The 22,719-nt window shown below is 42.4% G+C and overlaps 1 protein-coding gene across 1 annotated transcript in view; it reads left to right on the top strand.

The window, feature by feature from the left end:
* The window catches only part of DMRT1 (doublesex and mab-3 related transcription factor 1), a 57,785-nt gene that overhangs the window by 8,959 nt on the left and 26,107 nt on the right, over positions 1 to 22,719 (top strand). Inside the window, exon 3 of the mRNA XM_059492521.1 lies at positions 14,569 to 14,852. Within this exon, the coding sequence (XP_059348504.1) occupies positions 14,569 to 14,852 (284 nt within the window). The remainder of the gene's footprint in view (positions 1 to 14,568; positions 14,853 to 22,719) is intronic.

The following is a 22,719-nucleotide window of genomic DNA, read 5'->3' as shown; positions in this document are numbered from 1 at the left end:
ATAAACAGTCTATAAATATTTGAGAGGTAATAATATGGAGGAGGGGGAGGGATTATTTACAGTGCTTGAGACAGCATAACAAGGAGCAACGGCTTGAAACTAAAAAAGGCAAAATTAAATTAGACACTAGACACTTTTTTTCCTAACGAGTAGTACAATTAGCAATGGAGTGACCTGCATAAGGACAAGGGGGTAAGTGAAGCGTAATCAGGAGAGGTGTTTAAGAGTGTGTTAGATTATGATCTTGGTGATTAATATGGGGGTAAACTCTGATCAATGTGCAGGTTGAAGTAGATGACGGAAATCTCCTACAGCTTTGTCATCTCTTATATGATTCATTGCCTCTAGCCATTCCTTGACTGTGTTAAATAAATCATAATGTTACAGGGTTCTGCATCCCTGATTAGATGTTTCCAATCAATTCTCCAATTCTCTTGCAAAGCTTGCAGTTTTCCTGCTCCTCTTTTCAAGCAGTATTCGTTACTGCAGCTTTGCATGCGCGCATGTGTGGTGGTGCCTCTGTTTTAACTGAGCTAACGTTTGAAGTGCTGTACATATCCATTCAGTGAGGCACTGACTCCTGTCAAAAGGCTTGTATTTCTGTTGTATTGGTGAAACAAGGTAGAACTAGCAACAGTTCTCAAAGTGTCTGAATTAAGAAGTTTTTATTTTCCTTTCAGACTTTCAGTCCTGTGTGATGCTTCACTGGAAGTGTAAAAACAAATAGAATTATAAACATATTTGGAAAATCCTCACAGAAGATTGCTTTTCTTTTTCTGTGCAAGTGGTATTCTGAACGTTGCCTAGGACTGTCTTCACCAGAGGCAGGAGCTGGGGAGAGGTTTCAGCGTGTGCCAGGGACCAGTCATGACCTACCCCTACTCCCTTACTTTGAGAGAGAAAGGCTGCTCAGCCCTGAGATGGAGGCAAAGCACAGGAAGCTCAGCAGTTTCTTCTATCCCTTCACATTTCGGAAGAGATTTTTTCCCCTGAAGGATTTTCAAACCTTTTTGGTTTTTAGGTTTGGTTTTTTTTCTCATTTTCAAAAATACTTCACCATAGAGCTTTCTGTGTTTTCAGCATCTTGCTGTCCTAGTTTTTTCACACCTCATGACAATTAAAGACATATATCTATGGTTAGGGCAAGATAGCTGCTGAGCAGTGTTTGCTGTGTACTGGACAGATTTTGCCGTGTACAGTGTCCTAGCACCAGATTTTCTTCCCACCTAAGGTAACAGGGCTGGTCAGCACATCTTGTTGTTCTTTTTGCCTTGGAAGCTCTTCCTCTGTAACACTGGCATTTGCATATGTGCATTCAGATTTAGAGAGTTATCTGTGCTAGATTGTGCTTTCCATTTGTTATTATGAACACTGAGATAAGGAATGGAGCAGAAGCAGAAAATGTACTAGGAATTTCTAAGAATTTACTATCCATGGGCACATTACTCGCTATCTGCGGCTAAACTCTTGTTCCTTTCTGTGTCCTTGAAACAGTTACTATATCTTCTCTGAATGTGTGGGGTTCTTTGTTTTAAAGAAAAGATATAAGTGAGGAGTGAAGGAGTACTGCACGCTTCCCTAACTGAGCACTGATTTGATTTCTTGCTTCTCCTTTTGTTTCACATGCTTTCTTGTACCTTGAAGACTGCATTCATTTGCTTAATTTATCAAATAACTTCCTATTTCAGCCTGTTCAATCATTTTCCATTTACAGTAGATTTGTCACTTAATAACATGAGAAGCATAATGCAGTTTTGAAGGTTTCTTTTGTAGGAATGCTTTTTCATATGCTTCTTCTCATTCCTCTGTTTTATTGAAGTTTACTAAACTTTCTTCTGAATTTGAGTACCTGCTAGTATTGTCAGGATTGTGAACAGCTCCTTTACTTAAATAACAGTGTTCATGCACGTCTGTCCTATGTTTCCTTGAAGAGCTTGCAGTTAGTTAAATACTGAGTCTGACTTCCTTTGCAGTGAGATTGGATGTCTGATGTTTTGTTTTTTAATTCCTGTCTCCAGTCTTTATTTGTACTGTTTTATTGCATACAGGATAAGCCACTATTTGGTTATTTGGATGTCTGTAGTAATGAACACAACTGCACCTCAGCGGATGGTAAGCCGCTGTACTTCCTGTCACTGTGCATTTCTGTCAGTTATGCATGAACACCATTCATTAGTGATCAGTTTGCATTTGCATTGAAGCCAATTTTGTGAGTGCGAACGTTACTGCACCCATGTAACACTGGCAGTTGTGCACAAAAGTTACACACATCTGTGTGATTCTTGTTCTCTTGGTCAGGACTGCTGGATGTCTGCAGTGTCATTTCACTACTCCCACTTTTAGTTTTTGCATCACATATTAGATAGAGTTAAAAAGCCCTCCTATTATTTCCAGTTGGTCTGTTGTAGAAACTTTTGGGTTTCTGTCATGATAATAGCTTATAACCAAGCATGGGCTCCAGCTAATTCCAACCATCGTCCTACTCCCTTTATTATTTTTAGTGTGAGGCATAGTGATTTTAACCTAGTCATATTTCCTCCAAGGTCTCCTATCTCAGACACTTGTGAAGCTTTCCCTCCCTTCTAATGTTTTCTTTGATCTCTCATTAATGACTTAAATCCCTTTAGATTTAATCCACACCGAGTTTCTTTCTCCTTCTCTGAATTTGCTTCTTTGCCCCTGCAGGTGTCTGGGCTGTTTTCCGTCATTGTCCATAAATCTGTTTTTCTTCCCTAACTTCCTAAAATTTTTAATTTCTTCCTCTGGTTTTTTTTTTTTTAATTGTGGCTTTACTTTTTTCTCCATTGCTCATTTCAGTAGCATGTTGGATTTGGTAGCATGAACACAAAGACTTAACTGTTTGTAAATTTTCTTCTCAAATCGGATATCTCAGGGTGAATAATAACCTGTGTACATAGATATGCACACGCAGTAATCATACTCCCAGCTTTTATACTGAGGATTGAAATGGTCCTTGTTTCTCATGCCCTTAATTTTCTGAAGCACTGATTTTATTGGTCCTGATCCCACTAGCTGTCACACATGCTAATAACTTCAGATGTGTAAATAATGCTGGTGTTTCAGTTCAGTGTGGACAAACATATGCTGGAGCATTAAAATAATGCCTACCACCTTCACGGAGTCGAAGCCATATTCAAAGATTTTGAATGTGTTTTCTTTACCAAAGCCATTCATATTTTTTTCCACTTGAGATTTGAATATGATCACTATAGCTGTGTTATAATGACCAAAAGTGCTAGAAAAGAAAGACAAGCATTACCCCTCAGCTCACGTAAAAAGATCGATTACTGCGCTATAGTGAGTGACAGAGACACTGAAAGTTGAATTTGCTGCCATAGATATCTTATTGAAGGCCCAGAGCTTAAATTAATTGTGGAAATAAAATATTATTTTCCGTAGGTTTTATTTCTACTGCTGTATTAGGAGGATCGTTAAGTTGCATGCTAAATGTTTGCAGCAGATCATTTTTATTAAGTGTACACTAAATGTGAACAAAATGTTCCTTCTCCAGTTCTTCTGAAATCAGGCATATTTCAGCTTCTGTTAGCTGCATCTGGACTGGGGCTCTCTGTGGGACTGAGAAATTTACTATGCCAGGCCTGCAGTCTTCTGGATGAAATTGCTTTCTCCTTGTTGTTTTGGTTTTTTTTTCTTTGCACAAATCACTTTTTCTTTTAAAAAATACAAATTTGTGTGAAAATTAAAATTAACCAAAAATCTTGAAATTGAAGGGGTTTTTGAATTGTGTTGGAAGCACACAATTTCACCCGTTATGGAATAACAACTGTACAATGGAAGATGGGAATAAACGCTCAGTAATTTTTTTCTGGTCCTTGCTTTACAAAAAGATATGTAGTATTATACCTGTATATGGAGATCGTGACATTCCAGTTCCAACAGGAACTGAAATCAGCAGGACTGGATGACTCATATGCAATTTTAGGAAGAAAAAAGAAAAAAACTCAACAGCTTGGCTGAGGATATGGGAAGTCTCCCTTCCTGTAAATACTCCAGAACTGCCTGGACACAGTGCTGTACAATGTCTTGTAGGATGACCCTGCTTGAGCAGGGTGGGTGGGCCAGATGACCACCTGCCATCCCTTTCAAACTGACCCACTCTTGATTTCCAGTAGGTCTTTTAACACTGAAGAAGTTCCTAAATCTTGAAAGAAAGATGATGTCATGCCAGTGTTTCAAGAAAGTGGGTGTGGTAGGGTACATGGCTGCAAATCAGTTAGCTTGACATCACTTTTTTGAAAATAGTGGAACAATCCACAGCAAAGTAAAATATGCAAGAAGGGGAGAAATGCAGCTGTCGAATGATGTTCACATAGCATGAATTAACAGAAGTTTATGGGTAAAAATTCTGTCAAGTTGGTAATCTTATATTATTACAAAATTGTTTGGTGAAGTACCATACTTCAAGGCATGCAAATCCTGCAAGGCATTTGATTTTTGTATCCCCTGACATCTTGATTAGGAACCTGAGCTGACAGAAAATCGGTACTCTATGTATTACCTGGTTTTAAGGAAAATGATCCTATTAGTTTGTGGGTCTGAGTGGGGAATTTTAACACAGTAGTGTTTCTGGAGGCATCTCACAGGGACGTGCTCTTTGCTGTAATCATCCCATTGGTATCTTGGAAAGAAATCTGGCAGTATGACAGGTTGTGCTGGGACGTGATGGAAAGGCACCTGTACTGGCAAGCCCTGCAGAAGACAAAAGTGCACTGCAGGGAGGCCTGGTTAGATGATGGTCACACAAAAGCAAAAACTGTTTTAACCCATACAAGAAGTGAAAAATTAAGAAGTCCATCCCAAACAAACACTTGCTGCGCAGCTGGTGATCCTGGGGGATACTGTGCTGAATGTTAGTGGTTCCTGGTGAAAGAGGATGAACTGGCACAGTCCTTCTAGGCAGTTATGTGGTTTGGGAAGCTGGTGGGGTGGTCATGGAACTAATGCTAGTGGGACTCCTGCCCTGGGAGCATGGTACATGCCCCAGAAAGTGGGCTCAAAATGAATATTGGAAGGAAGGGCGTCACTGAACCAAAACCAGTGTAAGGTCGGGAGAGGGGACAAGGGAAGTAGATCTGTTTCCCTGTTCATACTGTTCCCTAGGTTTCTCTTTGTAGGTAGTGGTGGGGATGTAGCAATTGTCTGGACCCACACACCTGGACTTTTAAGTTGGAAGAGCTCAGGCAGGAGACAAATTATTAAAAGACCAGAGAACAGTACTGGAGTGAAAGTCAGTTTATTTTACACTTTGGTGATCTCCTTAGCTAACCTTTATTTGATCTCCCGTATGATTGTTCTGATTGCTTATGCCTTTGCCAGACTATGCCAGCTCCAGTTAGTTTTCTGTGTTATTTCACAGAAATAACACAGTGAGTTTGGTGTGGTGAACAGCAGCAGCAAAATCTTGTGAATTCACTGCAAGGCTCAAGAAGGCCTATAGGAAATAACCTTAGTTCTGAGGTCTCCCAACTTTCCCTGAAATGTGTTGTCCCCTTTGCATAACGTTTATCCTAGAGTGTTTCTTTCTGGCAAGTTTTGTTCTTGTTAAAATCTGTTGTCCCACTTAGAACTGGTTTAGCCCTTCAGAAGTAGAACTAGGTAAATGTCATTTTGCTCAAATACCACTCTGGAGTTATTCCTAGAGGGGAGCAAACAATAATACTGATTCCTTCCAGGTGAAATTGAATTCTTCCAGTCGAGTATCCCTTGAGAAGCATGCCTTGTACCCACAGACATTGCTGCCATTATGCTAGCTCCTCACTGGTAATGCCGGCTGAACTCAACAGTCCAGCAGCCGCACCTAGCAAGGAATTTTTCATAACACCCATACAGCCCTAGTTTTCAGACCCACTGCAGCACAGCTGCAATGACTGGTTGTTTTGTCTTGCTCTGGTGGGAGGAGGTGAAAAGCAAATGGTAGGAGTTGGCAGGTGATAAGGCATAGCTGCGATAAAGAGGTGGAATAGATTGGTCTTTGTGCACTTCAGTTTCAGGGAAGAGGCCAGAGGCCTACAAGAAGCTCAGAATTGTTACACCATACACTTTGGGGTTTATTTGTTTGTTTGTTTGTTTGTTTGTTTGTTTTAAATGTGTATTCCTGCTTTGAGAAGAATTATGTGTATTTCTAGTTTGGGTTGGAGAGGTACTGTGGTGTTAGTAAGGTGTTTTGGCTATTCCTAACCTGGACACATAGCTGCTGTTAGCCCTCATGTCTGATATGGCTGGTACTTGATATTTTTCTGTCTCCAGCAGGTGTTAGAGCACAACTCCATACCCAGGGCTGTCTGGGAAGGTAATCTGAACAGAAAGGAAGAAGAACCACCAGATTTCATGTTTGAGCTCAACACAGCCATAACAATTGCCGTAACATTGGCAGTTGTTGGAGGGAGGAAGAGACACAGTTTTCTGAAAAGCTTTCTGTTCAAAATATTTGGAAATGCTGCATATCTAGCTTCCAGTAGGAGAATGAGAGCAAAAGAGCCTGCACATCTCAGAAATCAGGCTCCAGGACAGGGGTACGAGCACCATCTTCTCTTCTGCTCTGTGGACCCTGCTTGTTGCTTGTGTTTGCTGGCTCATCTTGCTTGCAGAGTGGTTTCCACCTCCCCACTGCCTGAGAGGCAGCACAGAGTGAAGGGCCAGAGATCTGAAAACTGCAGAGAAACGCAGAGAAGGTTTTATCTTCACAGCAGTGGCTTGAGTAGCTACCTCTTAGCATTTGAATTCAGGGTTACTTTAAGGAATCCAGGGTCTCCAGTTTCAGTCTCCTTTTAAAGGGAGAAGGCTTTCACTGACAGATTTGAAAGGCATGATTCTGCATACCTTGTGCTACAGCAATTCATAGTGTTCACTTTTAGTCCAAACTTAATACCTGATCTGTGATGTTTCCTTCTATTTGTCATGATAGAAAAGTACCTCAGATTTTCTGATTCCTGGGAAGTTTGTTTATTTAACAATGCAGTTCAAAAGCACCAAAACCTCTTTTTTGTACTACAGTTTCCTAAGTCATGATTTCATCAATATGTCGTTGCAGTTAGGGATGTGAGTTGAGAGTTTCATGCATACAAGCACCTAAACAAGAGGTTTTAAGATAAAGCACTCTAGAGAGTATTGATAAGTAGGGAACTAAGGGGAAAACAAAAGTTAGGATAACAAGACATTGTCTCTCCTGTTTTCTTGAGTGCCCTGCTTCTCTGTCACCTTCAGTTCTAGTGCCCTTAGGAAGAAGAGGGGCGTAGTACATGCACTTGCAGTGCAGTGAAGCTCTTAGCCAAAGCAGGTAGTGCTGGGATGTTGATCACTGCCTGGTCCTTTCCTGGGAGCTTTGAGAGTAATGAAGACAAAATCCTACTTATTGCACATTCACGTCCGTATACATAAAGGACAATCCCTGTGACTGTCATACTGGACCAAATTTGTCTGTCAAGAACCTATACTGCATTAACCAAAGCTGTGAATGGGGGGTGATGTGTATTCTGCATAGTGAAGGAGCAGTAAATGGACGTTGTGTGAAAGAGCAGGCATCAGGAGGTTACAAAGCTGGGAAAACAAGATGAAGTAGACTCTGTGGAGAAAGAGGAGAAAGAAAAAAGGTGGCACTGGAGAAGAGAGCAGCTGTGGGGTTGTCTTCAGAGTTTGATATTCTGGTTTAGCTGCTTGTTGCTGTCATGCTTCTTAAATTCCCATTGAGAGACTCCAGCCTATTCCTGTTCCCTTCCTTCTGTTACTGGAGGGGTTTCCTTTCCTTTTCTTACTTGATCTAAAGCAGGGAGTGAGAATGGGGAAGGTGTTCATGTGTAATATTTTGTATGGTATCACTATGCAAGGTACAAATAATAAATCACACAGTACATGCTTCGACAATTTACTGCCGGCTTTTGTATATGCTGTGACAAGTGCTCAAAAGGTCAAAAAAGCTTCCTTAACAAATTTGATAAGATAATGCAGTGAGCTGTAACATCATGAAGTCCTGGGGGCCATAGACCAGAATAGAAGAAATAATTATGCATGGTAATGGGTAATTACAGATAATGGCCTTTTTTGGGGGTGGCAGAAAATTACACAACCCCACAGCCTTGCCTGAAATGAACATTGTCTAGCACATTAACTTTATATCAAGTTAAAAGTTCAGTGCTGGAACCAAAGATAATCCACAACTTCTAATAGGGAGAAAGTAGAAATACTCCTCTCAAAGACGAGCACGCATGTAGGTTTTGTTCTCTGGGAGACAGTGTTTCTCAGCAGAAAGTAATAGTGCCAGCTTTCTTTGACATCTGAAATAGCTCTGTCATGATTGTTTGGTGGGAGAAACACATTGTACCAGAGTTTCTGATTATGATGTTAGGGAGTGATTTCACACTGGCCTTGTTCAAGGCTACTGTCCAACCTCAAAGCCAGATACGAATTGAACTAAACTAATGCATTGCAAGACTTAATATTGCTAAACCAGCTAATAGGAGTGTGTCAATGCTATATGTACTGAGCAGAGAGAAATTGTCAGATACAAGGTTCTTTTGAGGTATGAAGTCAGGTGTTTTCTGACTGAATAATTTTTTGTTTTAATGGTGTAGCTGTCCCTGTGTTTTAATGGTGTAGCTGTCCCTGTGCAGAAGCTGGGTTGCCGGAAGTATTAAAACTGGTGAAAACTGTCACTCTAAATTGAAAACTGCAGGAAATGTAAACTTAGCAGTGGTTGAGCTTACTTACTGGGCAGTGCTTACCTGCTTGTTGAGTCACTGTGTTACTTGAGTAGTCACAGTTCTGTATTTTCAACAGCAAAGCTGTCTATGTGCAGAGTCTCTGTAGGCAAAGAAAAAAACCAAAACTGTGAACCATTGGTTTATGTAAGAACACATGCCAGTAGATGGGGGCAGTGAAATTCTGAATTCAGAATAATTGCCACAATGCATATACCCGTCCCTTTTCTGGAATGCTCAATCATTTGGAGACTAATCCAGTCTAATGCCACATGACTAAATTCAGCCATGCTACGGCATGCTCCCAGACATGGAAATGTGGCTCTGCTATCCTCATTTATAAAACAGTTACTGGTGTGCATCTATCACAAGTAAGATGACTAATAATCTTCCCCAGATTTCTGTGTGGTTCAGTAACCATTCCCAGTAGGCACTTTGGTGCTACCACCCTGTTTTACATGCTAAGAAAGTCTAATAGTATGGACTTTATGTCATTTGAGCTCATATCAGAAGCTTACCCACACATACTTAAATTACCGTTGCCAGCACATAATAAGATGTAAAACTGGCCCTTAACAGTACCAGTAGGAATAGAAAATACTCCATGCTTTTATGCAGCTTTCAAATTTCAGTATTTTTACTTTTCAGTATATAACATTAAAAACACATTTGCATCTGTGAGAAGGAGATGGTGATGGAAATTCCTGTAAATTACCTGGCCTTTCTCCTTTCTTCTCCCAAATGATCTATATACTGGCTTTTGCGTTGATTTTGCCATGCATATCCGTAATTTGTGTAAATCACCATAGCTTTATTGAAGTAAATGGTCTGAGACTGGTTTACATTACCAAAGGACTGGACCAGTGTTTTTCACTGTGCTCTGCTAAGCAAAGGCAGGAGCCCATCATAGGTTACTGAATGTAAAAGATGTATATGTGTAACTGACCCGTAGTACTCAACTTCTTTAAAAGAAAATACCAGCCACCCTGAAATGAATTAGTGGTTAACTACTATTAATATGCCATAGAGTCAGAGAGTCGTCTACAACACTGAAAGATCAATACCAGTATTTATTGTGCATCATATTGATCTTCTATGAAAGAGTGGGCCATATTTCACACTGTGTACATAGTGCAAAAAAAGTAGCATCGGTTCCCTACGGGACTTTAGTAAAGACACAGAAAAGAACTTAAGAGATCCAAGGGCACAGCTGCATGAAGAGGTACTGTTGTCTTTGCTGTAAAAGTGTTGCTCAGGGATGAAGAGCCTGTGGTGGCCCTACTTAATAGACTTGGCATTCCAAAATCTGAGTGAGAATTTAAACTGCTTTATTTTTTTGTTACTGTTACTCTGTTTTCTGTACCTCCTTGTACAGGCTCAGCCCCATTTTTGATCATGTTGTATTTGCAACTTCCAGAATATTAAATTTGTGTGTAATAGCAAGGGAAAGACCCAGGTGCCCTTCCTACTTTTTCCATCTAGGGAGTGAAGACAGCCAAGTCATAAGCCCAGCTCCTGCAACAGATCTCAAGTTTTTAAGTGCAGGTGGAGGGACAGAGTGGAAGCTTGACAGTGCAGTAGGGGTTACCTTATTGAGAGCTTAATTCCTCTCAAAAATTTCACCCTTATATGCAGGTGTTTTAATGCTGCAAGCTCTAAGGCAGAGGAGGACCCTCTTCTTGCCAGGAGAGCTGTTCAGCTGTGTTGAATTTGGAAGAAAGAAAGAAATCAGCTGAAAGCTGCTTCCTTAGCCTTGGTGTTCTCTACTTGCTGGCAGAAAACAGTCACAGTGACAGGCTGACAACCTCTCTTGAGGAGAACACTTTGTTGGGTGGCTGGAGGCATGGCTGTAGGAAGGTTCAGCCAGTAGGTAGGAATCTACCCTTAGAGGTGTGGGCCAAGGACCAAGCAGAGGAACCCCAGCTAGATAGTTACAGATGTTGATTCTTACAGATGTGTCCTTTCCACATTTAGAAGCATGGTGTCTTGTGGGATTTAGGGAAAACTAACTCTTCTGGTGGTATTTCCTGTGATGTCACAGGAGTCCTAGTTCTTCAAGGAGCTGGATGTGGCTTTCCCTTCACTTGAACTTTTGCCTTTCCCTTTGCTCATATTTTTTGTTGTTAATCTCCTGGGGCACATCTCTGTGGTGTGGCCCTGCAGCTCAGAATGGTTGTGTGCTGGAGATGTGCTGGGATTTCATAACTCTGTGTTTATAAGGGAAAAATGCCCCAGGCTGCTGATGCTTGGGGATTTATGCGTATGGGTGCCTGAGTGGCTGAATGAGCCATCTCTGCAGACCAGCTTTGGAGATAGCAGCTGATAGTAGTGTAAAGACTTGGAGCATGGAGTAGTGTAAAGACTTGGACGGCCGAAGAAAGCAGAGAACACTTCTGGTGGGTTTTAACAGCCCTGAACTCTGAACCACTGCTGGGTGTTCTGCAGCTACGTAAAAGAAAATGTGGAAGTCAAACCTTTTGTGCTGCTGGTGCCAAATGATGGTAGCCGAAACCACAGATAGAAGATAAAAAGAGAAAAGAAGGATCAAAAAGCTTTTTTTTTTCCTCCTCCTTAATGCAGCAGAATACTGCCACTGCTGCTCTTGAGGAGGGAGCTGTAGCACAGCTCCCTGTAACAGCCACTGGAATGTCACAGAAGCGTCAGGAATATCAGGAATGGTTGTGTGATTTGGTGGATAGCTATGGGTAGGTTTCTGTTCTAGCCTAGCTCATCTTGTCCCATGTTAGGAAGTGTACTGCATAAGAGCTTTCCACAAGTTGCAACAAAAGCTGTTACTTTCTCCCCTTCTCTTCCTTTGAACTGCTGGCACCCACAGTGACTGATTTCTCCTGTGCATTAGAGAATCAGAATCACAGAACCATTTAGATTGGAAAAGACTTATTAAGATCATTGAGTCCATCACCACCTTGTCAACTTGACTATAGCACCTAGTGTCACATCCAGTCATTCCTTGATACCCTCCAGGAATGTTGATTCTACCCTCTCCCTAGGCAGCCCATACCAGTGCTTAACAACCCTTTCTGTGAAGTTCTTTCTGAAGTCCAACCTAAACCTTCATTGGCACAGCTTGAGTCTGTCTCCTGTGATTCTGCCACTTTGCACCTGGGAAAATAGTCCAGACCCCACCTGGGTACAACCTACTTTCAGGCGGTTGTGGAGAGCAATAAGGAAGCCTTCTTTACTCCATCCTAAACAACCCCAGTCACTCCTCCTAGGACAGGTGTTCCAGAACCTTCCCACTCCATTGCCCATCTCTGGACATGCTGCAGTACCTCAATGTCTTTATTGGAGTGAGGGGCCCAGCTGAATACAGTACTCAAGGTGTGGCCTCACCAGCACTGAGTACAGGGGGACAATCCCTGCCCTGCTCCTGCTGGCCACACCATTGCTGGCACAGGCCAGGATGCCATTGGCCTTCTTGGCCACCTGGGCACTGCTGGCTCACGCTCAGCTGCTGTCACCAGCACCCCCAGGGCCTTTTCCTGTGGCAGCTTTGCAGCCACTCTGCCCCAGCCTGTGGCACTGCCTGGGGTTGCTGTGACCCAAGGGCAGGGCCCAGCACTGGGCCTTGTTGAGCCTCACACCACTGGGCTCAGCCCATGCTCCAGCCTGTCCAGATCCCTCTGCAGAGCCTTCCTGCCCTCCAGCAGATCAGCACTCCTGCCTGACTTAGTGTTGTCTGTGGACTGACTGAGGATAATCTTGATCCCCCTCATCCAGATCATGCAGGTGTAAAAAGATAACATCTTCCTGGTGCTAGTATTTTTAATGGGGAGTAGTAGCCCTTCTGATGATGCATTGTAAATTGAAAGACACTGCAGAGATTTTAGAAGAAATCACACATTTGTGCAATAATATAGCCTTGTGAGAAGTTCAGCAGGTGACTGCCTTGCCTGTCTCTGTCATGTGAAATCTGTATCCCAGCAAGGAATGTGTTGGAGGATTTTGCTTTTGGCTTCTATTTTGCAACATTTGAAGCAGAGCAACTGGAATGCAACTTTATTTGAGAAGTAAATTTAGGGAGGGGAGTCAAACTTGTGCTGTGTCTGTGATCTAAGTTCTGATTTTATCAGATGCAGACAAAAGGATCTAAGAGTCTTGCCTAAAAGCAGGATAATAATTTTAAAAATAACAAAAATGAAAGCACAGAAACTCTGAAAAGTCTTCTGTGCCATTGCAGGCACTTCTGTTTTGTGTGCAAAATTGAGAAATACTTCACATAAACAAGGCCAGCTGACATGGTTCTGCAGAAAAATCAGGTGCGGGAAGCATAAAACAGTCTTTGCTAATAAACAGTTCATTGATGTCAACAGAATGGCAGCAAGAACTGGATGGGGACACTGTGTAATTTAGTGACCTGGAAGGAGATGATCCATGATTGCAGAAAGCTTTCATTATAGCTGAAGAAGTAAAACAAGATTGCATTGTAAATAGCAAAAATAGGTAAAACTGATTATTTGATCTAATACGCAGCTAATGCACAGGACTGTAGATGTTGTTACCATGACTCTGAGGGGCTGGTATGCCACTATATTCCTTCCACAGGTAAGTAACCAAGATACAGGTACACCAAGAGAAAGATCCAGAACAAGCTAGACCTGCCTGAAATGTCTTCTCTTAGGGCTGTTATTTCCTATGTGCCTGTTGCCCATGCTGCTTCGTGTCCATACCAATAGCTCTTGGGAGCTCATCCATATGTTTTAAACCACATTGTTTTCTCCTCTACAAAACAATTGGGCAACATCATGGGGAGAAGAGGAGCTCCTTACAGAGAACTGGTACAAGGCAGGGTCACAGACATGCAAACTAGAGCCAGAAATACAGATATGGAGAGATCTGGATGTTTGATTTTTTTTCCCCCCCCCTGGTAAATGTATATATAAGATTGTGGTAGTTTTTTGTTGTGTCTGGCTTGGCAGTGTAACTGATGGCATGTAGGAGAGAGAGCTTGGGTGTGCAATAGTACCAACAAGCACCTTCTGTTTTTCATGCTTGCAAATACTGCAGGGCCCTGGTTGACAGTAGAGTGGGGAGATCATGGCCTCTCATTGTCTGAGAAGCATCCCCATCTTAGGGAATGACAGGGAGGCAGACCTTGCCTGTGGGGAGCACAGCCAGCTAACCCCTGATCTGGAGGCAGTCCAGAGTGGATGCAGCAAGTCACAAGCAGTACCTTTCTCCTCATCCTCTTTTGCTAGTGGTGTGGGATCTTGTTTTGCTTGGTGATTTTCTAGATACAGGAGCTAAATTTGGGATTGAATGCTTGGCAAGGGTTGAGGACTGTACTGCTCACAGGTAGTGTGTGGGTTTCTGGGACACCTTGGCTGTTCCTGTGGTATTTTGCCCACTGCAGCTTCTCTTGCCTTGTGGCTGTTTGCCCCTCGAAGAGGCATGTTCAGAAGGTGTCCTCTCACCTTCTGGACGCTGGCTGGGAGGAGTCATTCTGTAGCTAGATCCTTTCTGCTTCTAGAGAGTTACAAGAGACTTGGCACACTGTTACAGATTAAAAAGTAGTAGGGGACTGCAGACTTAGGCGATGTAAATCATTGTCCCCATCAGTTGATACTGACTGAGGATTCAGAGCATTGCTTAAACCTGCAGTTGGTTTTGTCTGCTGTTTTGCAGACTGTGGTGTGTGTAGGTGGCAGTCTTGGACTGTGAGTAGTTCTTGGTCCACTTGAGTTTCCATCGAACACTCAGCCATGTTTAACTTTCAGCTCCTACTTCTTATTTACCACTCTCTGTCCAGCCTTTGGGAGGAGTAGTGGCTCATTAGAAGGTGGAAGATAATGGTCTTTTTTTTCTTTTCCAGAGGGACGGATGCTCATTCAGGACATCCCTTCCATCCCCAGCAGAGGGCACTTGGAGAGCACATCTGAGTTGGTTGTGGACTCCGCCTACTACAGCAGTTTTTACCAGCCATCTCTGTATCCTTGTTATAACAACCTGTACAACTACTCCCAGTACCAGATGGCAGTGGCCAGTGAGCCTTCCTCCAGTGAGACAGGGGGCACAATTGTAGGGTCGGCCATGAAGAACAGCCTTCGAAGTCTCCCAGCAACATACATGCCGACCCAGTCAGGAAAACAGTGGCAGGTATGATCTCCTCTTTGCTGGTTTCGTGGCAGCGCAAAACCAGAATCATATTCCAGGGTGGCATTAGGACCCATTTTGAGAAAGTTAGACAAAATGTGTGGTTGCAATGCAGCATAACAAAAGTAATTACATAGTTGGACAGTGATAATGGTATGGATAAATTGCCACGAGTGCAAAGGGCACTAACTTGATTTTATCTTCTGTATTATATGACAGTAGATTACTAATTGTTTTCCAGAAAAAAGAGTCCAATATAACATCCGGAGAGCCTAAGGTGTAATTTCTGGGAGGCTTTGCTCTTCAGAAGCATGGGTTTTTTCCATGTTTCACATCCAATGCACCAAGGTGACCCAGGAGACCATGCTGTTGTGCAGCAGTTTGGTTGCAGTCAGTTGAATGTGACGTGGCATATTGCTAGTTGTGTGTTCTGGTAATTGGTAACTCCAGAGCTCATGATTTTTACTCATGTAGTTCAGGTTACAGGCAGTACCTGAGAGTTTCAAACCAGAGCTCTATGTGCTTTGTTAGGATATAAAGCAAATCAAGCCCTCGCACTCTAGGACATGATAATTGTAGCATCCAACTCAGTCAGAAACTGGAAAATGGGAAAATCTGCCAATATGGGGGATTCTTGGCAAAGTGGAAACATTTCAGTAACTCAGGGACTATTTGATTTTGGACTGCAGAGATGCTTTTCCTGTTTGAGACTGAACTGGTACGGCTGTACCCTCTGAGTCTGCATATGCCTGTGTCCCTTGTGTAAGGACAGGAGAGGGCAGACCTCTTCTGTAGAGCATCAGGACAGGGCAGGCTGCTTCTGCAAAGGCTGTGTTGTGAAACCACTCAACAGTGAAATGTCCACCAAAACCTCCTTGTGTAAGTGAACAGATAGGTCATCCTGTTTGCTGACAGACAGTTTCTCTAGCCAGGTTTCTCTGGCAGAGGCACCAGCTCTGAAAGGGCGTTTTAATTTTTGATACCAAGGAGCTGAAAGTAATGCCAGGGTGATTACAATTACTGTAGCACTTATCACTATTCCACATCTCTTTTTCTGCTGTGAGTACAGCTGTATGGGATAGGGAGCTATCTCTCTTCCTTCTGTGGTGCAAGCCCATGCCATGAGAGCTTTCTTCTCTCAGTGTGTTGATACGTGAAGGTACACCTTTCCAGTTGATGGTGTCCTCTCCCGCTGATGAATTCAATCACCAGGCCAAGAGGAAAATTAGTCAAGGCAAGTTACAAGATTTTGTGCATGGTAATGGTGTGAGGTGCCAAGTGCTTTTTCAACTTTTTTATTTTGGTTGATTGTGTTAGCTTGGTGCAGCAGAATGTTTCAGATAGAAGGTTACTTCTCAAGCATCTGCAGCACTTAGCTTGCTGATGCATGGAGACACCATCAAAAGACAAACGAACAGTGGCAACATTTGCCTTGAGAAAATAATGTTCTTGCATTTCACCTAGCACACAGTGTTTGAGGAAGAGTTGTGTGAGTATGTTAAACCTTGGAATGAAGATGTGGTGTCCTCACTCACAGTTCTGTTGTCATGTACTGTAACGTATATGGAAAGTCTTGGCTTAGAGAGTCTGTGTCTCTCTTGTGAGATCGCCAGTTGCTATGGAACCTTTGACACCCCTTAAAGAAGTGAAAACAGCTGTGTGATTTCCATAATTCTTCTCTTTAGGCCCTGCAGAAACTAACTTCTGCTTAAGTGCCATTCAAATTAGTGAGATCTTGAAGGGGTAAGTAAGGAAAAAAACTACATGGGTGTTGTCAAAAAGGACAGTTTTCTTTACCCCAGCAGGCTCAAAGCTGTGGATATCTCTTGTGGGATATACCACATTATTCCATTCACCTTTATATGAATATGTCTACCACATCTAAGATGTTAATTCCTCCAGAACTGACCTTTTGGGATTCCTCAGTGCTGTTCTGATGTTTTGGATGTCCAAGCAGAGAGATAAAGGTGCTGCTTTTGGCCTGCAGAATTGATGTCTCTCCAGCTTCTAAATGTCATGAAACCAGGATCAACTTCTCCTCTGACACAGGGCAGGGTGTAGTTCAGGGTCAGTGTTTTGAACTTTACAAACTGTTTCTCAGACTGATCTACATGGAGGATAGTTTTTAATGGAAGAGTTCTGAGTCATAGGGTTTGCATACTCTAACAACAGCATAAGATTGCACAAATAATGATAAAAAGTTTCAGTGAGAGGCTAGAAAACATTTGATGGCAGTGGGTACGGTGATGCTAAGGTTGTAAAACCCTGTGTGGCACTGAAGATGGTTTATTGTAAGGGGAACAAAGTCTCAGTTGCTGCATGTGGTTTGACATCAATTCTGCACACGCGGGTTACCAGCAAGGGAAGATCACAGAAATAACAATAAATGGAGAATGAATAACTAATGAGCCTTTCTGTCAAGCACAGTAAGGAATTAAAGGAGAGTTTCATTCAAAGCATGATCCTCAGAGAGGAGTCAGACCTTGCTTACACTCAGGAGGTTTTGCTGGCAAACCTGTGCATGCTTATCCTCCTCAGAGGAAACACATAGCTGTTACCTACACTGGGACTTCTGCTGGGCAGCTTGTACTGACTGGATTTATTTTTTACATGTACAGGCTTTATTAAACCAGTCTCCAATAGAAGTGCATTTTCTTTTCTAACACGTATGGCTGTTAACTTTTTGATCAAAGTTTTTGATCTTTGTTTCTTTGCCAGAATCACAGCTGGGCAATGTCTGCTGTAACCAAATTAGGGCAGCTTGCCAAGGTGTGAGCCCACAGGAGGTATTCTTTTATGGTAGAAGCCACCACTGTGCTCACTGGAAGATATTCCAGTTTAAGCTGGGTAGACAAGACACTTGGCTTTTTCAGGCTCAGTTGGTGAAGGCTCACAGATCCTAGATTAACTTTAATCACAGGGAGAATTGCGTATTTAACTTCTGGATGCAGACAAGGCCTTGAGCAGCCCAGCTGTCTGCTGTTTCAGAATTTAGGGAGCAAGAGAGAATAGCCGGGGAGGAAACATGTGAGTGTGTGTGGGATGAGATGAGGATTAATGCATCATTGAGCATTGGCAAATAAACTGAATCACTGAATCTTTAATGTAGATTAATGTCAGATTTCATTAGTCTTTGTTCTTTGCAGGGGCTGGCATGCTCGAGTGGATTCATAAAGGTGCAAATATTTTATGTATTTCTCTGTAGGTTTTCCTCATCTATATACAGTCACACCAGAAGTTGTATCTATCATGATTTGATAAGTGTAGTGAACATTATTGTTTTGGTTGAGGCTCCTTTGGTCATTTATATTCTGCTGCTCCTTCCAGCTCTAAGGCAGATAATCACCTATGTCTGTTGTTGCACCTGAGGAAGAGACAAGCCTAAGTTGGCAGTAAATGTAGCAGATGTGGTGGTTACTGTACCTCTCCTTTCCGTGTCCTGTGTGGGCATCTAGAGTTTCCCTTGAAGCTCTTGTAATTGCTCATTACAATGGGAATTTGTGTGCATTCCATCCACTTCCATCCAGTTAACAGTAAAATCAGTTTGCCAGCATAAGTACTGCATGTCAGAGTGGGTTGGTGTACTTCAAAGTTGGTGCTTCTGAAACTGGTCACACTGCAGTGGGAGAATATGGGATGATGCAGCCTTTTCTATCACAGCAAAAGTAAAGCCTTGTTGGACGCATCTGAATCTAATCAGACTTGATTTTCAAAGCTGACAAACTGCTGGCGCATGATCCACAGCACAAGTCTAATCTGGACTCATTGTGAGTCAGCATCATGCCCCAGAAATGTTAAAACTTCTGGTACATGCAGCTAAACCATTAAAAATTAGCAAGAATGCAGAATGTGCCCCCACACCTCGGGACCAGTGGCTGCTTTTTTTTGGTATTCTGGTAACTCCAGGTATCCTGCTTCTGGGAAAGGTTAAGGCTGGTGCGGATATTTTAGACACATTTCAGAACTTCAGCTTTCCTTTTCCTCTTCCCTTCCCCTTCCCGGAACTTCCCATTCTTGGCAAACCAGTGTTCTCACTTTCAGAACCTTATCTTTTTTGTTCTTTCCTTATACCAGTTTAGAGCAAAAATAACTTGTGAGAAATTTTGACTTGCCTTCTAGTGTGGGATTTACATTTACCATCTCTAAAGTATTTAATATTGCTGATGTAGTAAACTGCTTTTTAAAGATTTCTTAGAAGTACCAAAGATTTCTTAGAAGTATCAAACTTGGGAAAATTCTCTTACTAAATCCAGAAGAGTGTGGCTGTGACAGGACAGCTAGGAGGTTGAAGAATAGCCACTTGCTAATATTAAAAGATGTCTCTTTTCAACTTCTTCCACCTGCTTCTGCTTTCTAGCGCAGTTTTTCCTCCAAAAAGCCTGTCTCTCTTATAGAAATTGCAGTCTTACTCTCCAGAAGTCAGTGCAGAATGTGTGCATGTGTGTGTAAATATATACACATTGTGCAAGTCACCCAAGACAGTCCCAATTTTATGTGTAAGCCGTGAATTATATACTGTATTCATAACATACCCTTCACACTACAGATTTATGCTAAAAGTATCCTAATGTTTCTGACAGCTCATGTGTGACATGAATGCAATCCATATTTCTTGGAGGAGCTAATCTAAGTGGTTTATTTTCCAATACTGCTGATAGGGCTATATCTCTAGGTGTCACTGCAGTTGAGATTCTGATGGTAACATATTGTTTATGGGTCACTGCCTTTGTCTAAAAGAATAGGTTGGAACAGAATAGCAAAGGTTAATTAAGTTTGTCTATCAAGGAGGGACAGATATAGATGTGTCTTGTATTTTCTGTGCTAGAATCAAAGTAAGTCAAGGCAGGGTATCATAGACTCATTTTTTCTTTTTTCTGAAAAACATGCTTAGCTGGTTTTAGGAGTGAAGCACCTTGGGCAGTATGAGTGCAAGAGAAGTGCAAGAGAAGTGAGTGGTCAGCATAAGAGCAGTAACATTGCAAGATGGGAGAGAAGCAGCAAACCTGGTTTATAACTGCAGAAGCTGAGGCAGGGAAGTGTCAAATAACTTGTCACAGTCACACAGCTCACAAATGACAGAGGGGAGGTTACTGATGCCTGAATTTCCATTTAATTGCCCAGTGGCTGCCTTCTTGCCCATGCCAAAAACCAACCTGTGAATTCTGTTGTTTGCAAGCAATGACACAAATGCAGTTTTATGCCCACTAAAATTGACTTTAAAATCAAGGCAGAAGCAGGAGGCTATGTTAAACTTTAAAAGGTTCTCTGGTGTTTCCATAATTACTGAGTTTGGTATGTTCGTTGCTGAGTCATGGATGAAATAAAAGGATGGAAATCCTGGGTAAAGTGACTTGGCCAAGATCATATGGCACACCATTGGCAGAGCTGAAGGATTGCACTTTGATCTCCTCTGTTGCTTATAAATTTTTGCAGCCCTTGTCACCCAGGAATAGCATTCATGACCTCCTCCTGTTTGTGTTTCTTGGAAACAAGCCCTATAGTTGGGATCAGCTGGGAAGTGTGAAGATAACACTGGCAGGCTCACAAAGAGATTGTGCCTGGCAGCTTCTGCAAATAAAAGAAGTACACAGGTGATGTTTTGGCTAAACAAATATCTGGGAAGGACAGGATCATTTTCTAATCTCTGAGGCTAGAGAGGTGAGTCACCACTTGGTGCCTGCTTTGACACCTTCTTGTTTCTGGTTTGGCCACTTTATCTCCTCGGCTCTTTTGCCACGAAGGAGATATGTGGAGGTTATGCTGCCAGCTCGGGAGGGGGTGCTGGGCTTTATGTGCTCTTCCACCAGCGGTTAAGAAAGGCTTTTTACAGGAATGGTCTGATGCAAAAACATTTTCCTCATGTGTTCCCTAGATTTTGCTATGTATCCTGTCACTTGGACATAGCTGGAGGGCTGCACTGACGATTTTGCTCAGTGATTAACAAGTCCTGTTTCCAGCTTATCTGTGCAAGGGCAAACAGTAGCTGCCTCTCAGTTCCTCACAATGGCTTTTCAAGGCACAGGGAAAGAATTTCCTATGCACTCGTGGCCTTCCAATCAGGCCATATTTATTTGTTCCTGAATTTTAAGCATCTCACCATTGCTTGCAGTACATCTTTTAAAACATTACTGAGTGTATGCTGTGTTGTACAATTTAGGGGAACCTGTAAATGTTGCATAGGCCAGCTGCTGCTCTGATGATATGTGTCTCCCACTAAAGTCTATACTTGGTGAATCCTGCAGCTGGAGCAGGGCACAAGCACTGTGTGGCTGGAAGGGAAGCAACTTAGGAATTCAGGATGCCCTCTGCAAAGACTAATGCATGCCTTTCCCTTCCACAGCTCTTGCTCACCTAACATATGTCTTGTTCTTTTGGCATGTAGCCTGCAGTGATACAAACCAGAGTGGTTTGTGTACTGTCCCAGCTCATGCCTGTCTCAGCTTTGGTGGAAGGGTGGAAGGGGCGAGGGAGGCAGAAGACACCAGAAGGCCAAGCATTCTCCTCCTGTGGTCCATGCATGACCCCAGCATCCCCCCTAGACAGACCTAGCACAGAGTCCCAAACCTGATACCTTACTGTAGCGTTTGGAAAGCTGAACTGCCCCAGGCTGAAAATAATCTGAATATTCGAGCTTCCCCAAGGCTGTATTGATCTCCCTTTTTGGCACTCATAAACCTGCAAGGATTCCACAGAGCTGCAGGAGTTAATACTGACCAAATGTCCTTATCATGAGGTAGTGGTCTCCCAAGTCCCCTTTTTAATGCAGCACTAAGGTCAAGAATTTTTACAACTGGTTGGTTTTTTTATTGTTACTGTAAAATAGGATTGCTAAGCACTATAAAAAGGAAACCTTATGGTTCAGATTTACTGTGGTGTAGATTCTAGATAGTTTAATAAAAGAAAACCAAAAGCTTTTGGATTTTCTTCAGTGGTTAATACATGGCATATTCTTTGCAGAGCCAAGCCTCTGGGTGTCGGTCGAACTGTGGTTCATAGACTTGGTGAGGGTAATAAGATTATAAAACATGTCTCTTGCTAGCCAGCTACCACACACTAATAATAATAGTAGTAATAATTCATTGCATCTAGGGATTTTAGCTGAGTTGTTTTTTTAAGAAATGGAGAAAACCCCTAAAAAAGGCGTTTAAAGGAGGTGGATCCCCCACCTTATGGGGGGGAGATGTGCGCATGATCTAGTTCGTGTCAGGGAGTGATCCCTCCATTTTGATACAGCTGAAATAATCTGTCTCCTGCAGGCAGCCTTTTCTTGTTTGTACTTGTGCACACATGGCTTTGCACAAGGCAGAAGTAGAGATGTGAGGTCTGGAGATGCTGCCCTGCCCCACCAAGGGAAGGAAAACTACATGCAACACACAGACAGAGAACAACTGGCTAACTTTTTTTTCCCCTGGCACTTCCAGAGCTGTTGAGCTTTGCAGATGTGCAGATTCAAAATGCCCTTTGGACTGTGCTTTTGGGCGATGTTTTGTTGAGGGAGTCTTGTTTCCAAAATGGAGAGTGCCCTTTGGCAGAAGAGGAGAAGCAATGTCAGTAACTGAGTTCAGACATCCTCAGGATGACTCATTAAATTTTTGAAAAGCAATTTACTATCTACTCTGGATGAAACTTCAGTGTGTGTTGAGCTTTTTCTGCATGTGGAAGTAGAAAAACAAAAATTTTAAGTATTGCTTTAATTTATAGGAGAAAAACTCTTAACTTTTCACAGGCTAAAAGCAAGTCCCTCACTACATGTGCAAGTATATGCAAGGATGCTGCTGTCAGAAATCAGACAGAAGTGCACTTGCTTCCTGTAAACAGCCACCATTCTCTCTCTGTGCACTTCTCACTGAAAACATTCCTCAGAGAGAAC

This window comes from Ammospiza nelsoni, chromosome Z, assembly GCF_027579445.1.
Source record: "Ammospiza nelsoni isolate bAmmNel1 chromosome Z, bAmmNel1.pri, whole genome shotgun sequence".
Classification (NCBI taxonomy): Eukaryota; Metazoa; Chordata; class Aves; order Passeriformes; family Passerellidae; genus Ammospiza; species Ammospiza nelsoni.
This window is presented reverse-complemented; position numbering and strand designations above follow the sequence as displayed.